Below are 18822 nucleotides of genomic sequence, written 5' to 3'. Positions count from 1 at the left end.
AGAAATAGTTCATTAGAACTGAAATGTGTACATTTATTTAATTTTCATTTAATTCTTTCATAGACTATGCCCATCTGTATTTATAAAAGGTCAACATTAAAAAAGGTAGAATAATAATTTGGCAACATCATGAATGGAATTACAAAGGATAAATGTCTAGGTTTTGGTTAAAATTAGGGGCAACTACAAATCTGCTGCTGTTCATAATGGATAGTGCTGTATAATTAGTCAGCTTAAAGCGTTCACCAAATGTTTTTTAGAACAGACATTTATTTCCCTGTAAACATTCTTCATTTCAGTAAATCATCTGCATCGGACAAATATTTACTGGAGGATTGTGGTGATCCTAAGACCTGCGGTACTGCACAACTCGCAAATCTATCAACCGTCTGTTTAAAACAAAATGAAAATCCTGAAATAAGCACGATACATTTTTAAGACACTGGCACATAAAGTACACCGACTAACGTAGTCACCTTGTTCACGAAGACGCGGACATCGTAGAACGTGAGGAACAACCCCCCCCCCTCGTGCATGCCACATACTGACAAGGTAAGTTCATCACTACTGAGAGCCAAGTGGTGCAGTTGCAGTTCCCCTGTCACCTCCGCCAAAGCTGCGGTCGACTCCACTAGAACAAAGAGGAACATTTTGATGAGTTACATTGTGAGAAAGAGACACAAATGTGAATTAAGATGAAGCTGCATTGTTAGTAATGATGAATAACAAAACAATGTAGTGACAACTAGATGAATATTCAACTTTGAACCTGCACGGTGACGTGCGTACCTATTTCATTGGCCTTGCCGTCGAATGCATCAGCAGACAGAATGTCTCGAGTTTGGTAAACTTTGAATGTTCTGTTGAGCCCGACAAAAGTTAAACCAAATTTGTTTGAGATGGTGAGCAGACTACTTCTTTCTCTGGGCAAATCTTCAGCAGGGGCAAAGACTCTTGTTTTCTTCATCTGACGAAACTGAAAATCCTGAAAAAAACAAGTGCTGATTGTTACTTTGGGGTGATGGGCATGCTTTTTCCTTTAAACAAGTAACGTATCTGTTTGTGCACATCTCAGGTTCCCTTAAGTTACGCAACATCTTACAATGAAAGTTTACTTATTGGTTGCTGAGCAGTCACGTTAGCTCATGATGCTACACTACGTCGGCAACTTGAACTAACGTTAAAGCAATGTGCACAGAGCGTGATGAGCATTTCATGTCTTGATTTCACAAACAGGAGATTGTTAATTCACTTGTCACGTGAGCATTCAACTCTCAATGAGGTTAAACGTCACAAGATGTAGCGGACGTGCTAGTAGCTAACGTGTTAGCATAGGTAACGTTAGCTACAAAGAAGATACAAGTGATTTTTCTTGACTTTTAAGCAGTTGCCGATGTCCTTAACTGTCATTTGTATCTACGTTATCACCTTTGACACGGTGTGCTTTGTGGTACAGCTAGCTAAACAGAACACATAAACCAGGCCAGAGTTAAAGAAAACCAAATGCCACAGTGCGAACAAACGTTAGCTTGCACACGCTAACTTGTCAACACAGCTTGTGGTGAACGGCGTACCTTCATTTCCCTCTCAGGGGGGGAGTCCGTGTCGTCACTCATTATGAGGGACAGACGCGGTTGCTTCTCCTCGAGATAATGCTGTGCTAGTTTATTATTTCCTTCTCTGAATCCGTGACAATATTCCGATTCAACATGAGTCTGTCGGCGCAGCTGAACACACGGCGCGCGATTTTGCCATAAAAAGAACGCCGCAGCCACGCAGGATGAGTAATCGATGCCAGAGTGGCCTGAATGCACGTGAGCTCGTACACGGAACTAGAATAAACCGGCGTTACAAAATGGGGACAATTTCGGACATATTTTAGAAATATGTAGAGTAACAATTACTTAACAATTAAATGCAAATTTAATAAAGACAATAAATACCATTTACAAATTTCCCCCAACACACTATAACCAAGCATTACTCTAACTTTCCGTCCTGAATCTAACAAATACTTTGACTCAGTCAATCAAATAATATTTAACAAATAGGCGAGCACCATTTTTGTAACGATATTATATGGTATAGTAAATAGTTTGATAATGAGTTTGAGTAAATTAAGTAGGCTGAATTAATATAGTAGAAGTTGGAAATCGTTATGCCTCCAATGAGATAATTCTGAATTATTGTTGTGATTTTCATTTAAATTGATGTCTGTTAGGTCAAATCTAAGTATAAAGGTGAATGAGCCGATGGTCCACTGATGCACGTATTGCACCATTTATCTATTTTCACTGTTGCAAACTTGTTATCTGTGCGACATACATTAAATACACACAACAAATGGAACTGTGCACATTGCTCAGAAAAACACAGTTCAAGACTCTAGACTGCAAAACTTTAAGCACATTTTGATTGTTTTCACTCAAATAGAAATCGACCAGGACGAACATTTTAAGCATTGTGATTTACAAACTTGTGGAAAAATGAATACAATCTGCCTCCTTGAAAATGTCCTGCTACTTTATGTGAATTCAAATGTAATGCATTTCAATAATACATCGTAACTTCCGAAAAAAATTAAAACAATGTTGAAATGAGATCCTCTTTTGTAAAGGCTATTTGGGAGTCGTCATTGGTCAAAACCCTGAAGGTAAACAGCTTTTTTATAGAAATAAACTAATAGCATACAAACAGATATAAAATAAGGAGGAGGGCAGGATATGGTGAAGTAAGGACTTTTATTAGAAAGCAGAGTTTTCTGTATTGCATTTAAAGAAATCAGGTACTCTTGGACTATACATAACTGAAACTGGTGATGAAAAATACCATGATGGGAATGAAAGGTATAGATTCTTATGCAACATCAAAAGTGGCAACTTGCATTTATGTTGTATATATATTATTGATGCTCGAGTCAGAAGGCGCATACACATTTTAACATTAATCATTTGAAACATAAAGCAGTATCAACACTGTAATTATCCCATCCCAGTTTGCCTGGTCCAAGCCCTGTTGATGGTGAAGAACGTTACCACAATCAAAGTGTAGGGTTGCATGATAAGATCTTTTGTCGTATGGACTATTGTCCATTGAGAGGTTACGACTTAGCCCAGACTTATCGGTTGAAGCACATGCTTACCAGAGCATAACAGATATGGTCCATGTCAACATAGGACAGCTCTGTTCACAAAGCACCACAGTATCAGTGAAACTTCAGTCAGTCCTCGTTGCAGAGAATTACACTTATAACCAAGAAGGCTGGAGTTTATCATGTCCCTCCAGTCTGGAAAATAAGCTAGCACAGACCAAAGCAAGCTGGAGAAAGACAAAGCAAATAGCAAGAGCAGAGCAAGTCATGTCAGATCTCCCATAATGCACTTTGGCTCTCATCCCTATTCTGATTGTCAGTGCTCTGAACACATGGCTTTAAAAGTTGCGTTTTCTCATCATTCGCCAAACCCGCTGACACTCTTTCCAATCGTTTCCCCCCCCCCCCCTAGGTAGTTCTAAAGTGCTGGCATTATGTTCAAGGACACATACGTACACGGACAAACTTGTAGTGCATTTGTTCTGAGTCTGCTAAAGGTTCAAATGCACACTCAACCGGGTAGTTCGTCTATGAATTCCACTCTTCATCACCACTTTGCCGTCATTAATACAAGAGATTAAACTTGACGCAACAGTCAATAAAAGGCCAGGGTGTGATAAAAATACAACCCTACTCGTTGCAAGACTCCACAGTCTTTGTTTGCGAACAGTGACAACAGTTATTCAGCTTAAATTACATGGTGAATAAAGATCAGAGGTTTCATTGGGTTAGAGTGAGTGTCTGAATGGCATGCATTTTTATAATACAAGTGTCACTTTGCATATAAATGTTTTTTTTTTTTAAGGATAAACCACTCAATGGAACAAAAACTACTGCCCATCTGTTTTACAGTAATGGGGATGAACGGAGCACTATGTAAGGTTTTAGAAAGTAAGTAACAATTTATTTGCAAATAAATGTGAAAACAGGTTCTTTTCAACCAACAATCTCATTCTATCTATGTTGTTGTTATTTTCATTGAACGTTTAAGAGAATGCCAGATATTGCAAAAGACACATTTCTGTCATAAAAAGAATACAAAAATAAAATAATTCCTGACGAGTTGTATGTGGAGTAGACACTGGTTCAATCAAAGATACATGTAAAATACACAACCGTACATATATTTTACATTACTTTTTGCTTTTAGCCACCTTAACAGTTCACCCTTTCCAAGGCTCAGCCATGACATTCTGAGAAGATCTCAGTTTATAGTGCAACATCATTCATGTTTAAATTAACACTGAAGAAAAGGCAGAGAATTTTTTCCAAAAAAGGTTGACATTTTTTGTTGGCCAGGACAGTCAGACATATTTAGCTGAATAAACAAGCTGATATGTGAATGCATCAAGGAAAATAAATGTTTATGCATACGGGATTATTTTGCGAGGACTATTCTAAAGTGAAGTCCCTCAAAGACCTCATCTTAAATGTGAACAATGTGATTGCTATGGATATTATTTTGTAATACTTTTTTTTGGAGGTCAGTCAATTGTATAAATAATGTGAGGATGTCAGTCCAGGAAGTTGTTGCTGATTAGCTGTTGAATGCATCCAAGTACAGTAAATCTGGTATGATTTCAACTGGTAAACATAACGTGTGAAGAAGAGTGATTACGATATTAAATACATTGGTTCCTGGAGGCTAATTTTCATAATGGAAAACATCAGTCTGTATCCTACCCCTAGATGCACTTTGTCTTGTTCGTCTCCGATCATAAAGGTTCATATCACAACAACATCCACACAGTCACAGTCTAAGGCACTGCTCCACACCCATTTATCCCAACAGTGGAGTATAGCAATGTTTCCCACGCTATATTCTTTCTTTCTTTTAACTGGAGTATATTTCATATTCCTCTAAGTTAAAGAAGTGGGCGTGCAAAAAAAATTGAGGAAAATAACAAAAACGAACTAAAAGCAAAAATGGATTGTGCATGACATACTTGGTGAAAAAATGGTAGAAAAGTATACGTCATACATACTGCACAGTTTAACAGTGGCGAACACATGTTTTATTATTGTGGGGCTATCGGCTGATTGGCTTCCAAGCATTTTTTTAAATCTCAAGCAATAACTGTGAATTTAGTTAATGTCCAAAAAGATACATTTTGAGAAGATCGTTACCTTAGTTGACAAATCAGAAGTGCAGGCGATCTCACAAAGTCCAGTCATTACATTTAGTGGTTCCAATAAACAACAGAATATCTTTATTTTTATTATAAGAGCAACATTAGGAACTGAAGCTCAATAAATAAAAAAAACAAGATAAAGATATTATTTGTTCAATCTTAAAGTCTGTACAGATTTGTGAACAGTCATTTTAACATTAGAGACACATGATTCTCAAAATATCTAAAACAAATGAGGAGCTTGTTGGAATAAAACAGAATAAACCATAAAGTAATAAAAGCCTCACTAACTTTTCTATATATTAGGGAAATACTCCCTGTTGTTCACTACTATGGAAGACCAGTTGAAAAATCACTTAAGCTTTCTGCTTGAACATCACCCGGCTTCATGCAATTGAGGAAAAAACAGTCAAATAAAAAATAAAAAACGTGTATTTGACCGCTCCCCAAAGCAGTGCGTCAGTTTACATTCATTCATCATTCTGGTCATTCTATCACAGCCCTGTTTCATCGATGGTAGATTGCATTTCCTCCAAAAGAAAAAGACACCTAGATACTGTAAAACGTTAATATTATTATTACCGTGTGCAATTATAACTCTGCGTTTCTTGTGCGGGGCCGGTGTAAAGACTCAGACACATAAACACAACCTTCGAGGTGGCACAGCACTAAAGCATAAACAAACCAATGAAATATTTGGGACACATACTGTATTTTTTGCTTGGTTGTCAGCTTCTGCTTTACATTTTTACAGTGGAAAAGTTTTAGCAATGTTACCAATAAATTTAGGGTTCACTAAATTTGAGGGTCTGACTGTGATTAAATTAGCTTTGACGCAGAAAACAAAGAACAAAAAGAAAAAGAAAAAAACATACAGTGTGACTCTTAAAATCAATATACAAAGCAAGGTTGTTTGGACTTCGTCCCTATATGCGTGGCAGAAAGCATAAACAGCAGAACAGATATTTAAAAAAACAAAATGATTATGACACATACAGGTTTTTGTCCCTGTTCGACATTGCTTCACTTCGTCCCCTTCAGAAATACAGAAACTTATCTTCGAAAGACCAGTTTTCTCTTTACAAACCCACAATCCTCTCCTCAAATAAACAATCAGGGTGATGTGGAGGACATTTTCAGTCTTTAGTACAGTCACATTTTGCCAAACTCCTTAGTTTCCCACCCATAAACTTTTTTTTCTTTTCGAGTGCAAATGCAATAAGCCAGCAGAAATTGCTCTTATGAGATTTATTCAATAACTTACCCCCCCCAACCCCCCATCCCTCCAGGAAAACAATTTAAAATAACCAGGATGGAAGCAGGACTATGTAGTCTTGGTGCCACGCCACCACATCAAGGTGAAACAGTGCTCCTCTCTTCTACCACTCAGTTTAGTGCGCTTCCTCCTCCTCCTCCTCCTCATATTCAATCTCCTCTACACGTGGTGACAGCACACCTCGTGGGTTAGAAAAGAAAATCCAATCGGTATTGTGACAATCACAGTTGATCCCGCGTCACACCTATGTCAGTTCTAACACGTGTCAGACTGAGTTCAGATTCCAGTGAGAAATGGCAAAGTCCTCAAATGGCATATCTGGAGGCCACCGTAGCCGTTTGCTTATTTATATGCAGGTGTGTGGCTTTGTTGTGGTTTACAATAATTCTCTGTATCCATAGTTTGTATTCATGCATGCAAGCTTAGTTTTTTAGTGCATGTTTTTGTTCCGTGTCCCTCTCTTTTTCTCCAAGACAGAACGATGGAATCAAAAAGGACTTTTCTTTTTCAAAGTTAAAAAGCACTGTTCATTGTTGTTTTTTTGGGCAGTGTATTTATAATGATTTGATGCAGATATTGAACGCTAAGTATCATAAGGTGAGAAATGTGCGCATGTGTGTGTGGATTTGTATGTGTGTGTGTGTGTGTTTGTGTGTGTGTGGTTGGTTGGGAGGGAGGGGCGGTCGGGAGCAGACACAGGCATCACATTGACAATCTAATCCAATACAGATATGCATGAAAACCCAACTCCATGCGATAGATTATTTGTTGGATCATCTGGAAGTCTTTTTCTTTTCTAGTCCTAAAATATGAAGTTGTGTTTTAACACAAAGGAAAATTGTTCCGCTTAATGATGGCCATGCAGTAAATAACCTTTAATTCTGATAAATATTTATCATACAACAAATAAGCCACTTTCTTTCTTTTTTTAAAGAGCATCGTATCTTCCAGAGGTTACTCGGTTTATTTTCAGATGTGGATTTTCAAGAAAACATTTTATAAACTATACCACAATTCCTAAACTGCCAGCAAAGCAGCTCTTGCTTATAAATCAGTCCAGCCATGTGTTCTGCTATCAGGCCTTTGTAATGTTGCTGCAGGTGCCCAAACACTGAGTACATATTGAATACACTAAGAAAAGAGTGGCGCAGGAAGAGGTGATTATCTTACTGCGCTAATGCCATGCCTGTGTCTACTTCTACTATGAATGATCTACTTCCACTATCAGTGACTATATCAGTAGGTATGCGTGGACATGAGAACACGGGTGCGCATGCATGTGTGACAAATTCCTGTATAGTAAGGTCTACGAGCGCAGCTTTTTGTGCCGAAAAATTCCCGTTGAGGAAGCACGGAGGAGAAGAAAGAGTGGTGGACGAGATGTTAAGAGTAGGAGAGCAAGCCAAAGAAAATGCGATGTTAAACAGATTTCACAACGTGAGAGGCGGCCAAAGGGACATTCACTGTCCGTTCACCCTCAGACCTTGTCCAAAAGTTTCCACTTCCTGCTCGGGCGGCGTGTCGCCACAGTTGCCCGCCTCGGCTCCTGGGATCGAAGTTGGCGCCCCCATTGATCCGTCTGCACCTTCTAACCCGGCATCCTCCTCGTCTTCCCCCTGGTCCTCCTGGACGACTCCCTCGCCTTCACCTTCAGCCTCTGCTCCGGCTGCCACGCACCCGGGGCTGCTGTCTGCCAGCGGGAGGTGAGTCCTGAGAGGGTCCTTGCGATCCGGATACAACCGTTGGTCTAGGGCCTTGAAGTCAGGCTCGAAGGGGAGGGCTACCCCTGGTTGAGGGGCAGCCATTGCCAGGCCCAGGCCCACAGCGGCACCCATGCCCATCCCTGCGCGGTACACATCCATGCCATCGGGCAGCATCGACTTGATCTTCGGCAGCCATCGCTTGCGGACACGCCTCGCATTTGTGCACATGTCAGCGGCGATCACATTCATTTCACTCTCCTTGAAGTTGGGGTTGAAGTTTTGACAGTAGACTGTAAAAGAGATGAAGACAACACAACTCCACGTTGACACCTTGTGCTCTTTTGCAATTCTCCGACGTACATTTGAGGATTTCGACGACAAACCTACGTTTGACAGCGTTGAGCACCCTGCTGTCCAGGGGTTTCCTACTGGGGTCACTGGTCGAGGAGCGGATACCGGTCCCACAGCTGTTGGCTAAAGTGTTTCTGCAGGGACACAGAGTCAACACCAGGGGGCAGAGTCAGCAGCAGGGACATAGAGGAGACAAACATGGGGGACACACACGCACACACACACAACCAACCAACCGCATTGCACAACATGGCCACAGATGGAGTGTGAAAGTTGGTTTGAGACAACAGTGGCAGTGTTGGAGTCAGTAAACCCTTAAAAGACTCGGACACACTGTTCCGCTTAGTTGTGCATATATTTACACTCACCTATCGAAGAACGTGGCTAGCAGACGGCGAAGCAAGACTTTGTGTTTGATGCCAGCACATAGATGACAATTCATCAGCTGTCCTCGAGTCATGAACACCTGCGTACCTGGTGGAGAGAGAAAGAGGATTTTCTGAGAAAACTACTCGTGTTACAATCCATTTCAGATTCTTTGTCCTTTCTCTCCCTCTTTGGCCCAATTGACAGTTGAGCTTTTATTCTTCTGCTACATTTGAAATTAATGTTCAAGGAGATTTGTTACGCAGTCGAACAAAGCTTCATCTGTGAAAAGTAGAATCAGAGATCAGGAGAGGAATCTACATTGAAGGCCATAAAAACAGCATATTATTAAATAACTTGGCTCGGCTTTCTTTTGAAAACCATCTCTTTCACATTCATGTATTGTGTTCTGTACCTTTCATGCAGACTATGGAACTGAATAATTTGTTACGTTCCATTGTGTTTTTTAACTGACATCACCATCTGATTGAATCTGAGCATGCGGGAACCTTTTGACCTCTTGTACCAGAACTTCTCTTGAGTGATCACCAAGTACAACATGTCGTATTCAGGCTCTATTCTTGTCTGACAAGATTAAATACTGAATTGATTAAACCTCCTACATATGATTTATATTATAGACATGTTAAACGGTACCTGGTCTCTCTGAAAGTTTCTGATCTGACTGCCAAGAGCAATGTCTGGCAGGCAGATCAAAGAGTGCAGTTTTTGTTTCATCATACGAAGAAAAAAAATTCCCCATGCTCTGAGAGTCCTCTGTAAGGGGCAAACTCCTGGCAGGCTGTCATGCTTTTTACTCTCGGAGTGACTTCTGTCTAGTCACTCCACCATAAAGGCCTGATTGATGAGTACTGCAGAGCTAGTTGTCCTTCTGTCACGGTCCTCAATCTCTGCAGAGAAGCTCTGCAGCTTCACGTCGCCACAGTGATGTGGCTCAGAACTACCATGGCGGCCAATCAGCAGCGAGGGTCAGACGCTACTAAACTATTTTTTTCACGAGTGATCAGAACTCAATTGAATGTTATTGATGTCTGAACATAGGTTAATAAAAAATTTCGTAATTATACGGTTTGACGCTAATTTACATCAGAGTACTAGAGTCCTGTCACGGTGATGAATAGAGATCTCTGATATGGGTCCAATACACCTGTATTAAAGGGGAAGAGCCCCTCAGATGTCATTTGTGAATATAAGCAGCTTTGATTTGAAAGGTTTTCTATTTCACAAAGGAATACCTCCAGTTGTCTCATGTGTCTGTATTTCATGTATCCGTTTCATTCTACCCACGATTTAATTTCAAATGATCTCAAAGGGCAAAAGGTTGGAGGTAGGAATACTTTCCAAACTAACTGCATGCACGTTACTCTCCGCTCGTGTCCAAGTGGATTCATGCGAGTGGATCCATGCGTTTGTGTGCCTACCAGCTACTAGCTCCAGCTTCTCCCCAGGGTCCCCTTCAGTGTAGAGCTTAGGGTGGCAGCGGTAGCCTATCTGGCTGATGAGGCTCGCAGGCAGCGCCACCAGGTCCCTGCGGATCAGCACACAGTTGCGGCTCTCCAAGGCCAAGGGCATCGCTGCCATCTCTGGCTTGTCCTGGACTGATGAAAGCAAGCGGGAATAGGATAAGACAACTTTTGTTACGACACACAAAAACAGAAGCAGATACATGTGGATGCGTCAATATGAATACTAGAAACTACAAAAACAGCAACTAGCATCCATACACTTCTGTGCCCTCTATCTAAAAAGAGGCTCCAGAATGCAATTAATAAATCAGGTTGGTGTAATCTCAGACAAGCTTGTTGTGTTTCATAAATGTTTTAGAGCATTGCAGATGCATCTCAGATAAGTCATAATGCTGCATCCGCAACTTGGGTTTTGAACGGGGGACAGATCCGAAGCTGGGTGTTAGGTTCTTACTCACAAAATGTTCCCCCTAACCTCTGAGATGACAGAGAGTGTGCACATGCACACACCTCCTGTGCACACTCATGTACACATGCACACACACACACACACACACACACACACACACACAGAGAGCAGGAGAAATAAATCCCCTAAATGTCCCACACATGCACCGAGAGAAAAGTTGGATTAATGCAGTCGCATCCACACCTAAACCTACCACACACACACTTCTCAAATATCCCACAATGTCACCCTAGGGTGCTCCGATGGCAGATAGAGTGGATTTCATGAATATCTGAAACTCTAGAATTTGACAAAGCTGCAGGATGCTAAGAATGCTAGAGTGTGTGTGTGTGTGTGTGTGTGTGCACATCATGCATATGTTAGTTTGTGTGTGAATGCAAACACAAGTACATATACTGTTGCATCTATGCCTGTTTGTGTAGGCAAACCTGCACCAGCGTGAAAACTATAACAGACCAGCTGTTGTCGATGTGATAAAGAGTGTGTTGTTGGTCACGATGCACTCCAATCATTACTCCATGAAGCTATCTTTATGCTGAGAGAACCCACACACACACACACACACACTGGAAGCACAACATCCTGTTTTTTCAAGATGCTCAAGATACGTGATTTATGAAAGATTAAATAATGAAACTGTGCATCACGAAGCTTTTTTTCTGGACAATGACGAACTATGTTCCATAAATCGTACATTCGTGGGTATATATTTCTGCAAGTCACATCGAGTTTTACTTTTATGTCGGTCTGATATCAAATTAATTTCCTCCATCTGAGCCAAGGGCAACTGAGAAAGTAATTCACTTACTCAGATCTTACATGAATAGATTCGGAAGATATCGGTGAGAGGATATTGATGCCGACTTGAAATTTAAATATTTGTGTTAGTATTTTGTCAATAGTAACTGTAATTAGTTTTTTAAAAAGTAAATACAATAGCATTTGTCATACATGCAAAGTAACATTCGGTTTTGACTTTAACTGAGAACATAATGTATTTTGAGAAGTTTTAATGATGACAAATATTCAGTGATGAGTGCTCTCCACCAAAAGCACTTCACACAGATTTTATAAAAGCATCAAGTCAATACAATACTCACTCCCGTAGGGGTTAGCTGAACGCCCATAGAGATGACTGTAGGAATCCTCTGTGATCCCATCATAGGGCTCTTCCTCAAACTCTTCATCCTCATTCTGGTAGGACGTAGGGCTGTCAGTGGTTGGCAGGCTGGACGCTCCAGGACTGGACCTTTCAACTCCTGTTCCTCCCCCACCGGCCCCTTGAAGGTGGTAAGACGGCAAACCGTGGATGGCGGTCCCACCGGCCGTCGTGTATAACAGTGAACTGGCCCTCGCCAGCCGACTCCCCAACTCCGAAGACGAAAGCCTGCTTTGCGCCAAAGATGTCGTCAGCGGTGTCGGCTCACCCCCTTCTAGTTTAATCTTACGCGACATGAGCAGGGAGGGAGACCAGCCCGTGGTTCCCAAAAGGGCCGCCACCGCTAGCCCGTTTCCGTTGTTGCAAGGACTCTGCGGCTCGGATCCGGTTTCCTCTAAAGACCCGGCTGTTTGCGAGTCACAGTGAGGCGAGTTTGCCTTGAACATCAGGTCCATGCCTCGTTCGACTATATGCTGAATTTGGAGGTAGCCGGCTGTGTACATGACCACCAGCTGTTCGCTAGTTGCCATTGTTAGCTTCCCCGTATAGCAGAACGTGAGGATCTGCTCGAAGCAAGCAGGTGTGACTGAGGAGGGCAACTCGAACTGGCTCTTGGTGGAGCTGCTGAAGAGGTCACGGAAGTAGAGGCTACTGGCAGCCAGAACGGCCCGGTGGGCTTTGAAAGCCCGGCCTGGTTGATAGAAATAACAGAGAACAGAAAGAGAATTGAGATACACAATTCTAGCGTCAATTCAAAGTTACTGTAACTAAAACAAAATCTCTAGATGTTCTGCTAACAGACCTTTGACCAGGATGGATACATCACAGTAGTGTCCGAGCAGGCGCTGCTCATTAAGGGAGCCCAGAACTGTGGCTCCAAAGTTTGGGATCTCCACGTGGAGCAGCTGGGACATGTTGGCCACAGAGGAAGAGGAAGGCGGGGTTTCAGATATTCACTGCAGACTCCGCCGCTGAGAGAGGCATCTGTAAAAAAAGAAAAAAAAAAAGAAGGTATGTAAAACGCGTTGGCAAAAAAATAAACGCAGTGATGGGGAAGGAGAGAAAAGAGAAAGCGTGAAGGATGAAAGACTTGCCAGAGGGAGGCACAGAGGCGAGAAGGGAAAATTGAGAGAATCTTGAAATGAAATGAAAGCGCAAGAATGAAAATAGAGTTGAGATGAAGTGAGAAAATGAATACAGTTGATGGAGGAGAAGTGAGAGGTGTGCGAAAGAGAGATGGATATGCGGCGATAGTGGGTGAGACAGTCGAGGCAGGAGAGAGAAAAGGAGGAGTCAAGTCAGTCCACAAAGAAAAAAGAAAAAAAACACAATGCCGTGCCTACTGTACATGAGGACATTGTGAAATACCTCGAGGCTATGTTGTATTCACTCGACTAAATGCCCCCGAAAAAACTAAAACTCATTTAATGTCTTGCAAGCATGGCTTTGCCGACCTGTAAATCAGCCGTCAGAACAACTTTTTTTTCCGAGGGAGGAAACCACACTGAATACCAGAGTTTAGAGATAGTTCTTGAATTTGCTGACTCGTTATGCCGTTGTCAGCATTTAGCCTCTTTCTAAACTCGGGCTGGGAAACCAAACAGCACAACTCACCCCGTACACACAATTTCCCACTAACTTTGATTTCATCCGTCTCAGTAAAATACTCTCATCATGTTTGCACCATCGATCCGTCCCTGAACCGTGTGTCATTGTTATGTTCCCCCCCCCACACACACACACACACACACAAACATATACGCACTGGTTTCATTATTAAGCAATGCTGCAGAACCGTTTCCAGGAATACAAACTGAAAAGAAATGTCACCGCCTCTCTTTCTCTCCCTCACACACACACACGCACACACACTCTCTCTTTCTCTCTCTTCTACCTCATGCACTCCATACAGACAGACATGCACTCTGGCTTACTTACATAAAAGTGTTCACGCCTAAACACACAACACACACACACACACACACACACACGGCTGCATAGGGAAATGACTGTGTACTCTGGCACGCAAGCAAGCACTCACCTGGGGAAACCAGCACACGACACTCTCTCAAACATGCAGAGAAAAGCGCTCACTGTTATCCCAGACCGTTCTGACCTGTGTAAGCAAGTCTTCTGGGTAAAACACACCATGGAGCCTCGGCACTCGCTAACACACCAGCAGCAGCAGCCGGGACCGGGACAGAAGAGGAGGAGTTGCAGATGGAAGGCGTGCAGTCTGATGTACTCCGTCTGGCCGACTCGCTCTCTTAAAGTGTCATTCCCACTGTCTTGAAGATGATTCCCTCCCTGCTTACTGACTGACTTTTGCTCTGTCTGTCTTCCCCGGCCTATCCTCTATCTCTATATCCTCCGAATCCCCATTCTCTTTGCTCACTGTCTGTCATAGCGCGGTCTCAAAGCCTCCCTCTGCTTCCCTGTCATTATCTCTCTCTCTCTGTTTCTCTCCTCTATTCTCCAAGGGTGGAATTCAACAAGTGCCGCTGTGTCGAGAGAGAGAGAGAGAGAGAGAGAGAGAGAGAGAGAGAGAGAGAGAGAGAAAAAAGGGAGTGAGCGAGAATAGGGAGAGAGAAGGAGAGCAGAGCAGAGCGAATCAATGATGAAAGGAGTGGGAGGCTCACTGTGCAAGTGTGTGTGTGCGTGTGTCTGATCAATGCAGTATCTATACGTCGCAGGGAGTGGGAGGGAGAGAAAAACACAGGCTACAGTTACAGACAGAGGCTGGGCAGAGCTAGAGAGAAGCAACGGAGGGAGGGAGGGAGGGAGGGGAGAGTTGAGACAGAGAGAAAGTCATTTGAGGACAGTACGAGTGGAGAAAGACAATTAGGTTGAAGCAACTTCTGCCACTTGCCCCTGGACACAGATGCCGATACGGTTCATACGAAAGGGGGTGGATGACTAAGACCAAAGAGGAATGAGAAGAGCTTGCAGAGGTCATATCCACTGTTAATTAATTAAACATAGAATAGTGAAACTTTTGACATCCCTGTTTGACGCAAGTCTGGAGAGAATGCATCACGGTAGTGGACGCTGTATCCTCTCATCCTTCTAATGGTAGAATTAAAAAAGGTTCATCAAAAACACAAGCTGTCATTTCAAGGTATTTCCCATTGTCTTACAATCTTTGGAGGACAATAGTAAAAAGAAAAGCAAAGGAGGCTTTACTTTGGAGCAAGTGCTGTGTTATTTTCTCTGAATCATGCGAGGACTTCTCTGCCAAACACCTACACACACACACACACACACACACACACACACAACGGAGAGAAGTTCTGGCTTCACGCAAGATTATTTTGTATTTTTTTCTCCCTCTACATGAATTGGTCATTTAAATGATTAATTCACGCCTCCACTTTGCTGGCTCAGCTCATTCGGTGACACTTTTGTGTTTTGCGTTGACCAGCGCATGGAAGGCATCCCTAAACGCTGCTCGATGTGGATGAGGGAGGACGGGAGCCAGATGTCGCAGCCTGTGACAGCGCAGGAAAGATAAAAGACAACAGCTAACAGAAAGGATACGTTCCAGAAAGATGTTTGTGTGTGTGTGTGTGGGAGGATAAGAAAATTGCTGTGACAGATGAGTAAGTGCATTTGTACAAAACTGTATGTGCGTAACACACGTACACACGTACACATGTCCACCAAAAAAAATTCCTCGTTTGTTTGTGAAAACATTCATTCTTTGGCAATAAACCTGTTTCTGATTCTGATTCTGATTCTGATTCGGTTGTGTAATTCTTGCATGCGAGAGCAGAAACCCAACGGAGGAAGCGCTCCGACCTCTGCTCCGCATTTCGGTCGGACAGTCAACGTTTCAGCAAACGATTTCAAAATCTCATTCCATCTTTTCACCTCACAACACACAATCTGTAAAAAAAAAAAAAGAGAAAAGAAAAAGCTGATGCGGAGCATTTTTATAACCAAGCGTGTCCCCAGAAAGACACGTTGGGCTTTTAATTTAATTTTTTATTTTTGCCAAAGAAACCTCAAGTGGAGAAAGTTGTGCTAAACTGAACTTTTACTCCTCAGTCACAGCGTAAATATGAAAGGGAGGATATCACAAAGCGTTGAATACAGTGAGTCAGAGCTTTGCCCCAGCAGTGTGATATCTGCATGGCACATATAGCCACACATGAGCGAGCACACACACAAAGCACAGGCGAACGCAGGAGACACAATTTCGCAAACACACTAATGGAAACAGACGTGTACACACTCCCCCCTCGTTGCCCTAAACCCATGGCAACACAGTCAGGTAATCTCCCCGCGCAATGCACATTCTGTTTGTTTGTGTCCGTCTGTCCAGACAGCTTGTCCATCGGCCCATCAATCAGTAGTTGTGACTATCGTGTCCTTACATCGCCTCTCGCCTCTCCCCTCTCCGTTTTCCTCCTCTATTCTTCCCGCCCTGCATACCACGTAGCTACCGTCTCTCTCTCTGCCAATTAATGCACACAGCGCTGCATTGCAGTGAGGTTGGCACGTGCCACGGCAGCAAGCACAGTACAGAGTCTACAGACATGCATGTACGTGCCAGCCGGGCAGAAAGAGAGGGAGGGGGAGGGGGAGAAGGAGAGAGAGGAGAAGAGGGAGGGGGCGAGAAAGAGCAAAGGAGAGTGAACGGAGAATATGTTGAGTCAGGCAGACAGTACGGCAGTTTGGCACACTATATATATACATACATCCATACATACATATCTGAAATAAACATGCATGTACATTATGAAAACCGCCACACACATGCACGCGGAAATTGCAGCCTCCTCCTGCCTGCATTAAATATAGACTTTGCACATCCATGATGAATAAATATGAAAGCCATGAAGTCCCTCAACTGATTGTGTGTATGAAACGTTGACATGCGTGTGTGTGTGGGTGTGCCTCTCAGCTGCGTGTGTCCTCGTTTCCGACTGTGTTTGCATTTCCCTGTCAAAGTTTCTCGCGCACCTGGGCGTGTCTTTATAATCAACATTATATATGCGGCTGTGACTTTTGGCACCACAGGCGCGTGAGTGAGTGAGTGAGTGCGTGCGTGCGTGTGTGTGTGTGTGTGCCAGCGTTGTTTGTGATTTGAGATATGAGACCTGAATGTTGTTCTGATTGCCTTTGGTTGCTTTGTTGGAATGTGTAACATTCATTTTAATCAAGGATTCATACCTACGCACAGTGTTATTAACTGTAGCAGCAGGTCTCGGCATATTTGAATAATATGAAGAAATGAAACGATTTGCCAGATGGCCCACACACACACACATACATGCACACAGATTCAATTACTAGTTGTACTGTGGCTACACCAAATAACAAAAGGGTATCAGTCAAACATAACACTATAAAAGTCATACACAATGATGATTCATGTAGTTGCCGTTTAGCACTTTATAGAACAGTCCGAGTGAGTATGAATCTTGAAGTTAAGTTGGTGTCACAGTAACTTTTATTGGAGGCGCAGACAATAAAAATCTAACTAAGCTGAACATACATTCAGAAGACAATTACAGAGAATTGATTGCGTTAATTAATATTTCATAACGGTACAGCAATACACAAATAAAAAAGGAAATTAGAAGACAGTTTTGAAGTGAGCTGAATCGGAACAGCTCCCTCCTCTCTTGGGTATGTTGCTTCTATACAATCTCAGTATGAACAGTCCCCTCGTTATAAATATTCAGATCCTGCAGTTGTTCTCATGTCTAAAGTGTACCAGACAACAGATTCTATCCACGTTGAGACGGCAACGCTCCCTGGCAACAGTTCTACCAATCGTGACCGAGCGGGTGTCTGCCTGAGTCTGTCTGAGTATCATTATGGGATGTCGAGCGCGCGAGCGAGAGAGAGAGAGAGAGAGAGAGAGAGAGAGAGAGGATGCTCATCACTGCTTTTAATGCAACATCATTCTCTGTGTTAGACCCTGCTGGGTGACGTTGTCTGCATAGTCAGAATCAAAATCATCTTCTTTTTTTTTTTTATATTTTAAAAAAGGAAAAGAAAAAAAAATCCCTATGATTCATACAGTTATGTAACAAACAGACAACTATGAAATGATTTGTTGTGGGCTGATTATTGTCTGGTATCTTTCCACTTGTATTTCAGGTGAAACTGAAGTCACAATGCTGTCTGTGGCGATATAAAAATGATGACATTAATATAAAGTCTAGAATTATATAGCCTTAGTAATATATATATATATATATATATATATGAATGCGGGATGATTTGACGGGAAACCTTTAGTATAAAATTGTGTCACAATTTGATTTAATACATCAGTATCTGAGAATTGATTTATTGTATGACCACATTCAGTTTTCTGGACTGGACATCAATTATTTTATTTTTTCTTATGGTGATATGAATCTGAAGCTATCCACTTGGCTATTCACTTATAAATAAATCAATATTTTCACAATAACAATAAACAAATGACAATGTGAGAGGGGCCAAACCAAAAAGAAACACAACTGTGCAGTTGCCCCCATTTTTAAGAAGCTTTATAGCGCCCTTAAGTCCATTGCTCTTTTTGTCCAGCAAAACAAACAAACCTCCACCGTAACCTACCTGGCCAGCGAGGGAAAGCAGACTGTCACATGTTCTAAGATGGAGAACCAAGTGGAACATTTAGCAGCAAAAGAGAGTTGCTAGAGACCAAAGAGCGAGCTGAAGGAGATTGAACCTTCGCCAAATGATTCCTAATCTGAATCTGCTGTGTAAACAGCCAACTGCATGCTAACAAGTTAGCATATAAAATGTCACAGATTGTTCGCATATCG

General features: G+C 42.2%; 2 protein-coding genes across 14 annotated transcripts in view; both read right to left on the bottom strand.

The window, feature by feature from the left end:
- nup214 (nucleoporin 214) overlaps window positions 1-1733 on the bottom strand; it is a 33287-nt gene extending 31554 nt beyond the window's left edge. For all 7 annotated transcript variants that reach the window (XM_056433355.1, XM_056433356.1, XM_056433357.1 and 4 more), the window contains exons 1-3: window positions 1575-1733; window positions 790-985; window positions 477-631 (exon numbers count right to left, since the gene is read on the bottom strand). In XM_056433355.1, coding sequence (XP_056289330.1) covers window positions 477-631; window positions 790-985; window positions 1575-1616 — 393 coding nt within the window. In that variant the 5' untranslated portion in view covers window positions 1617-1733. The remainder of the gene's footprint in view (window positions 1-476; window positions 632-789; window positions 986-1574) is intronic.
- A 989-nt stretch (window positions 1734-2722) lies between these two features.
- The window catches only part of LOC130205815 (nucleus accumbens-associated protein 2), a 28913-nt gene continuing 12813 nt past the window's right edge, over window positions 2723-18822 (bottom strand). For 2 of the 7 annotated variants that reach the window (XM_056433369.1, XM_056433363.1), the window contains exons 2-7: window positions 12837-13018; window positions 11976-12725; window positions 10362-10538; window positions 8922-9027; window positions 8590-8687; window positions 2723-8492 (exon numbers count right to left, since the gene is read on the bottom strand). In XM_056433369.1, the coding sequence (XP_056289344.1) occupies window positions 7960-8492; window positions 8590-8687; window positions 8922-9027; window positions 10362-10538; window positions 11976-12725; window positions 12837-12948 (1776 nt within the window). In that variant the 5' untranslated portion in view covers window positions 12949-13018 and the 3' untranslated portion in view covers window positions 2723-7959. Of the gene's footprint in view, window positions 8493-8589; window positions 8688-8921; window positions 9028-10361; window positions 10539-11975; window positions 12726-12836; window positions 13019-13648; window positions 14048-14075; window positions 14602-18822 lie in introns of those variants that run through there. The other 5 variants (XM_056433364.1, XM_056433365.1, XM_056433367.1 and 2 more) reach the window with 5 other exon arrangements.

This window comes from Pseudoliparis swirei, chromosome 15 (genome assembly GCF_029220125.1).
Source record: "Pseudoliparis swirei isolate HS2019 ecotype Mariana Trench chromosome 15, NWPU_hadal_v1, whole genome shotgun sequence".
Taxonomy (NCBI): Eukaryota; Metazoa; Chordata; class Actinopteri; order Perciformes; family Liparidae; genus Pseudoliparis; species Pseudoliparis swirei.
This window is presented reverse-complemented; position numbering and strand designations above follow the sequence as displayed.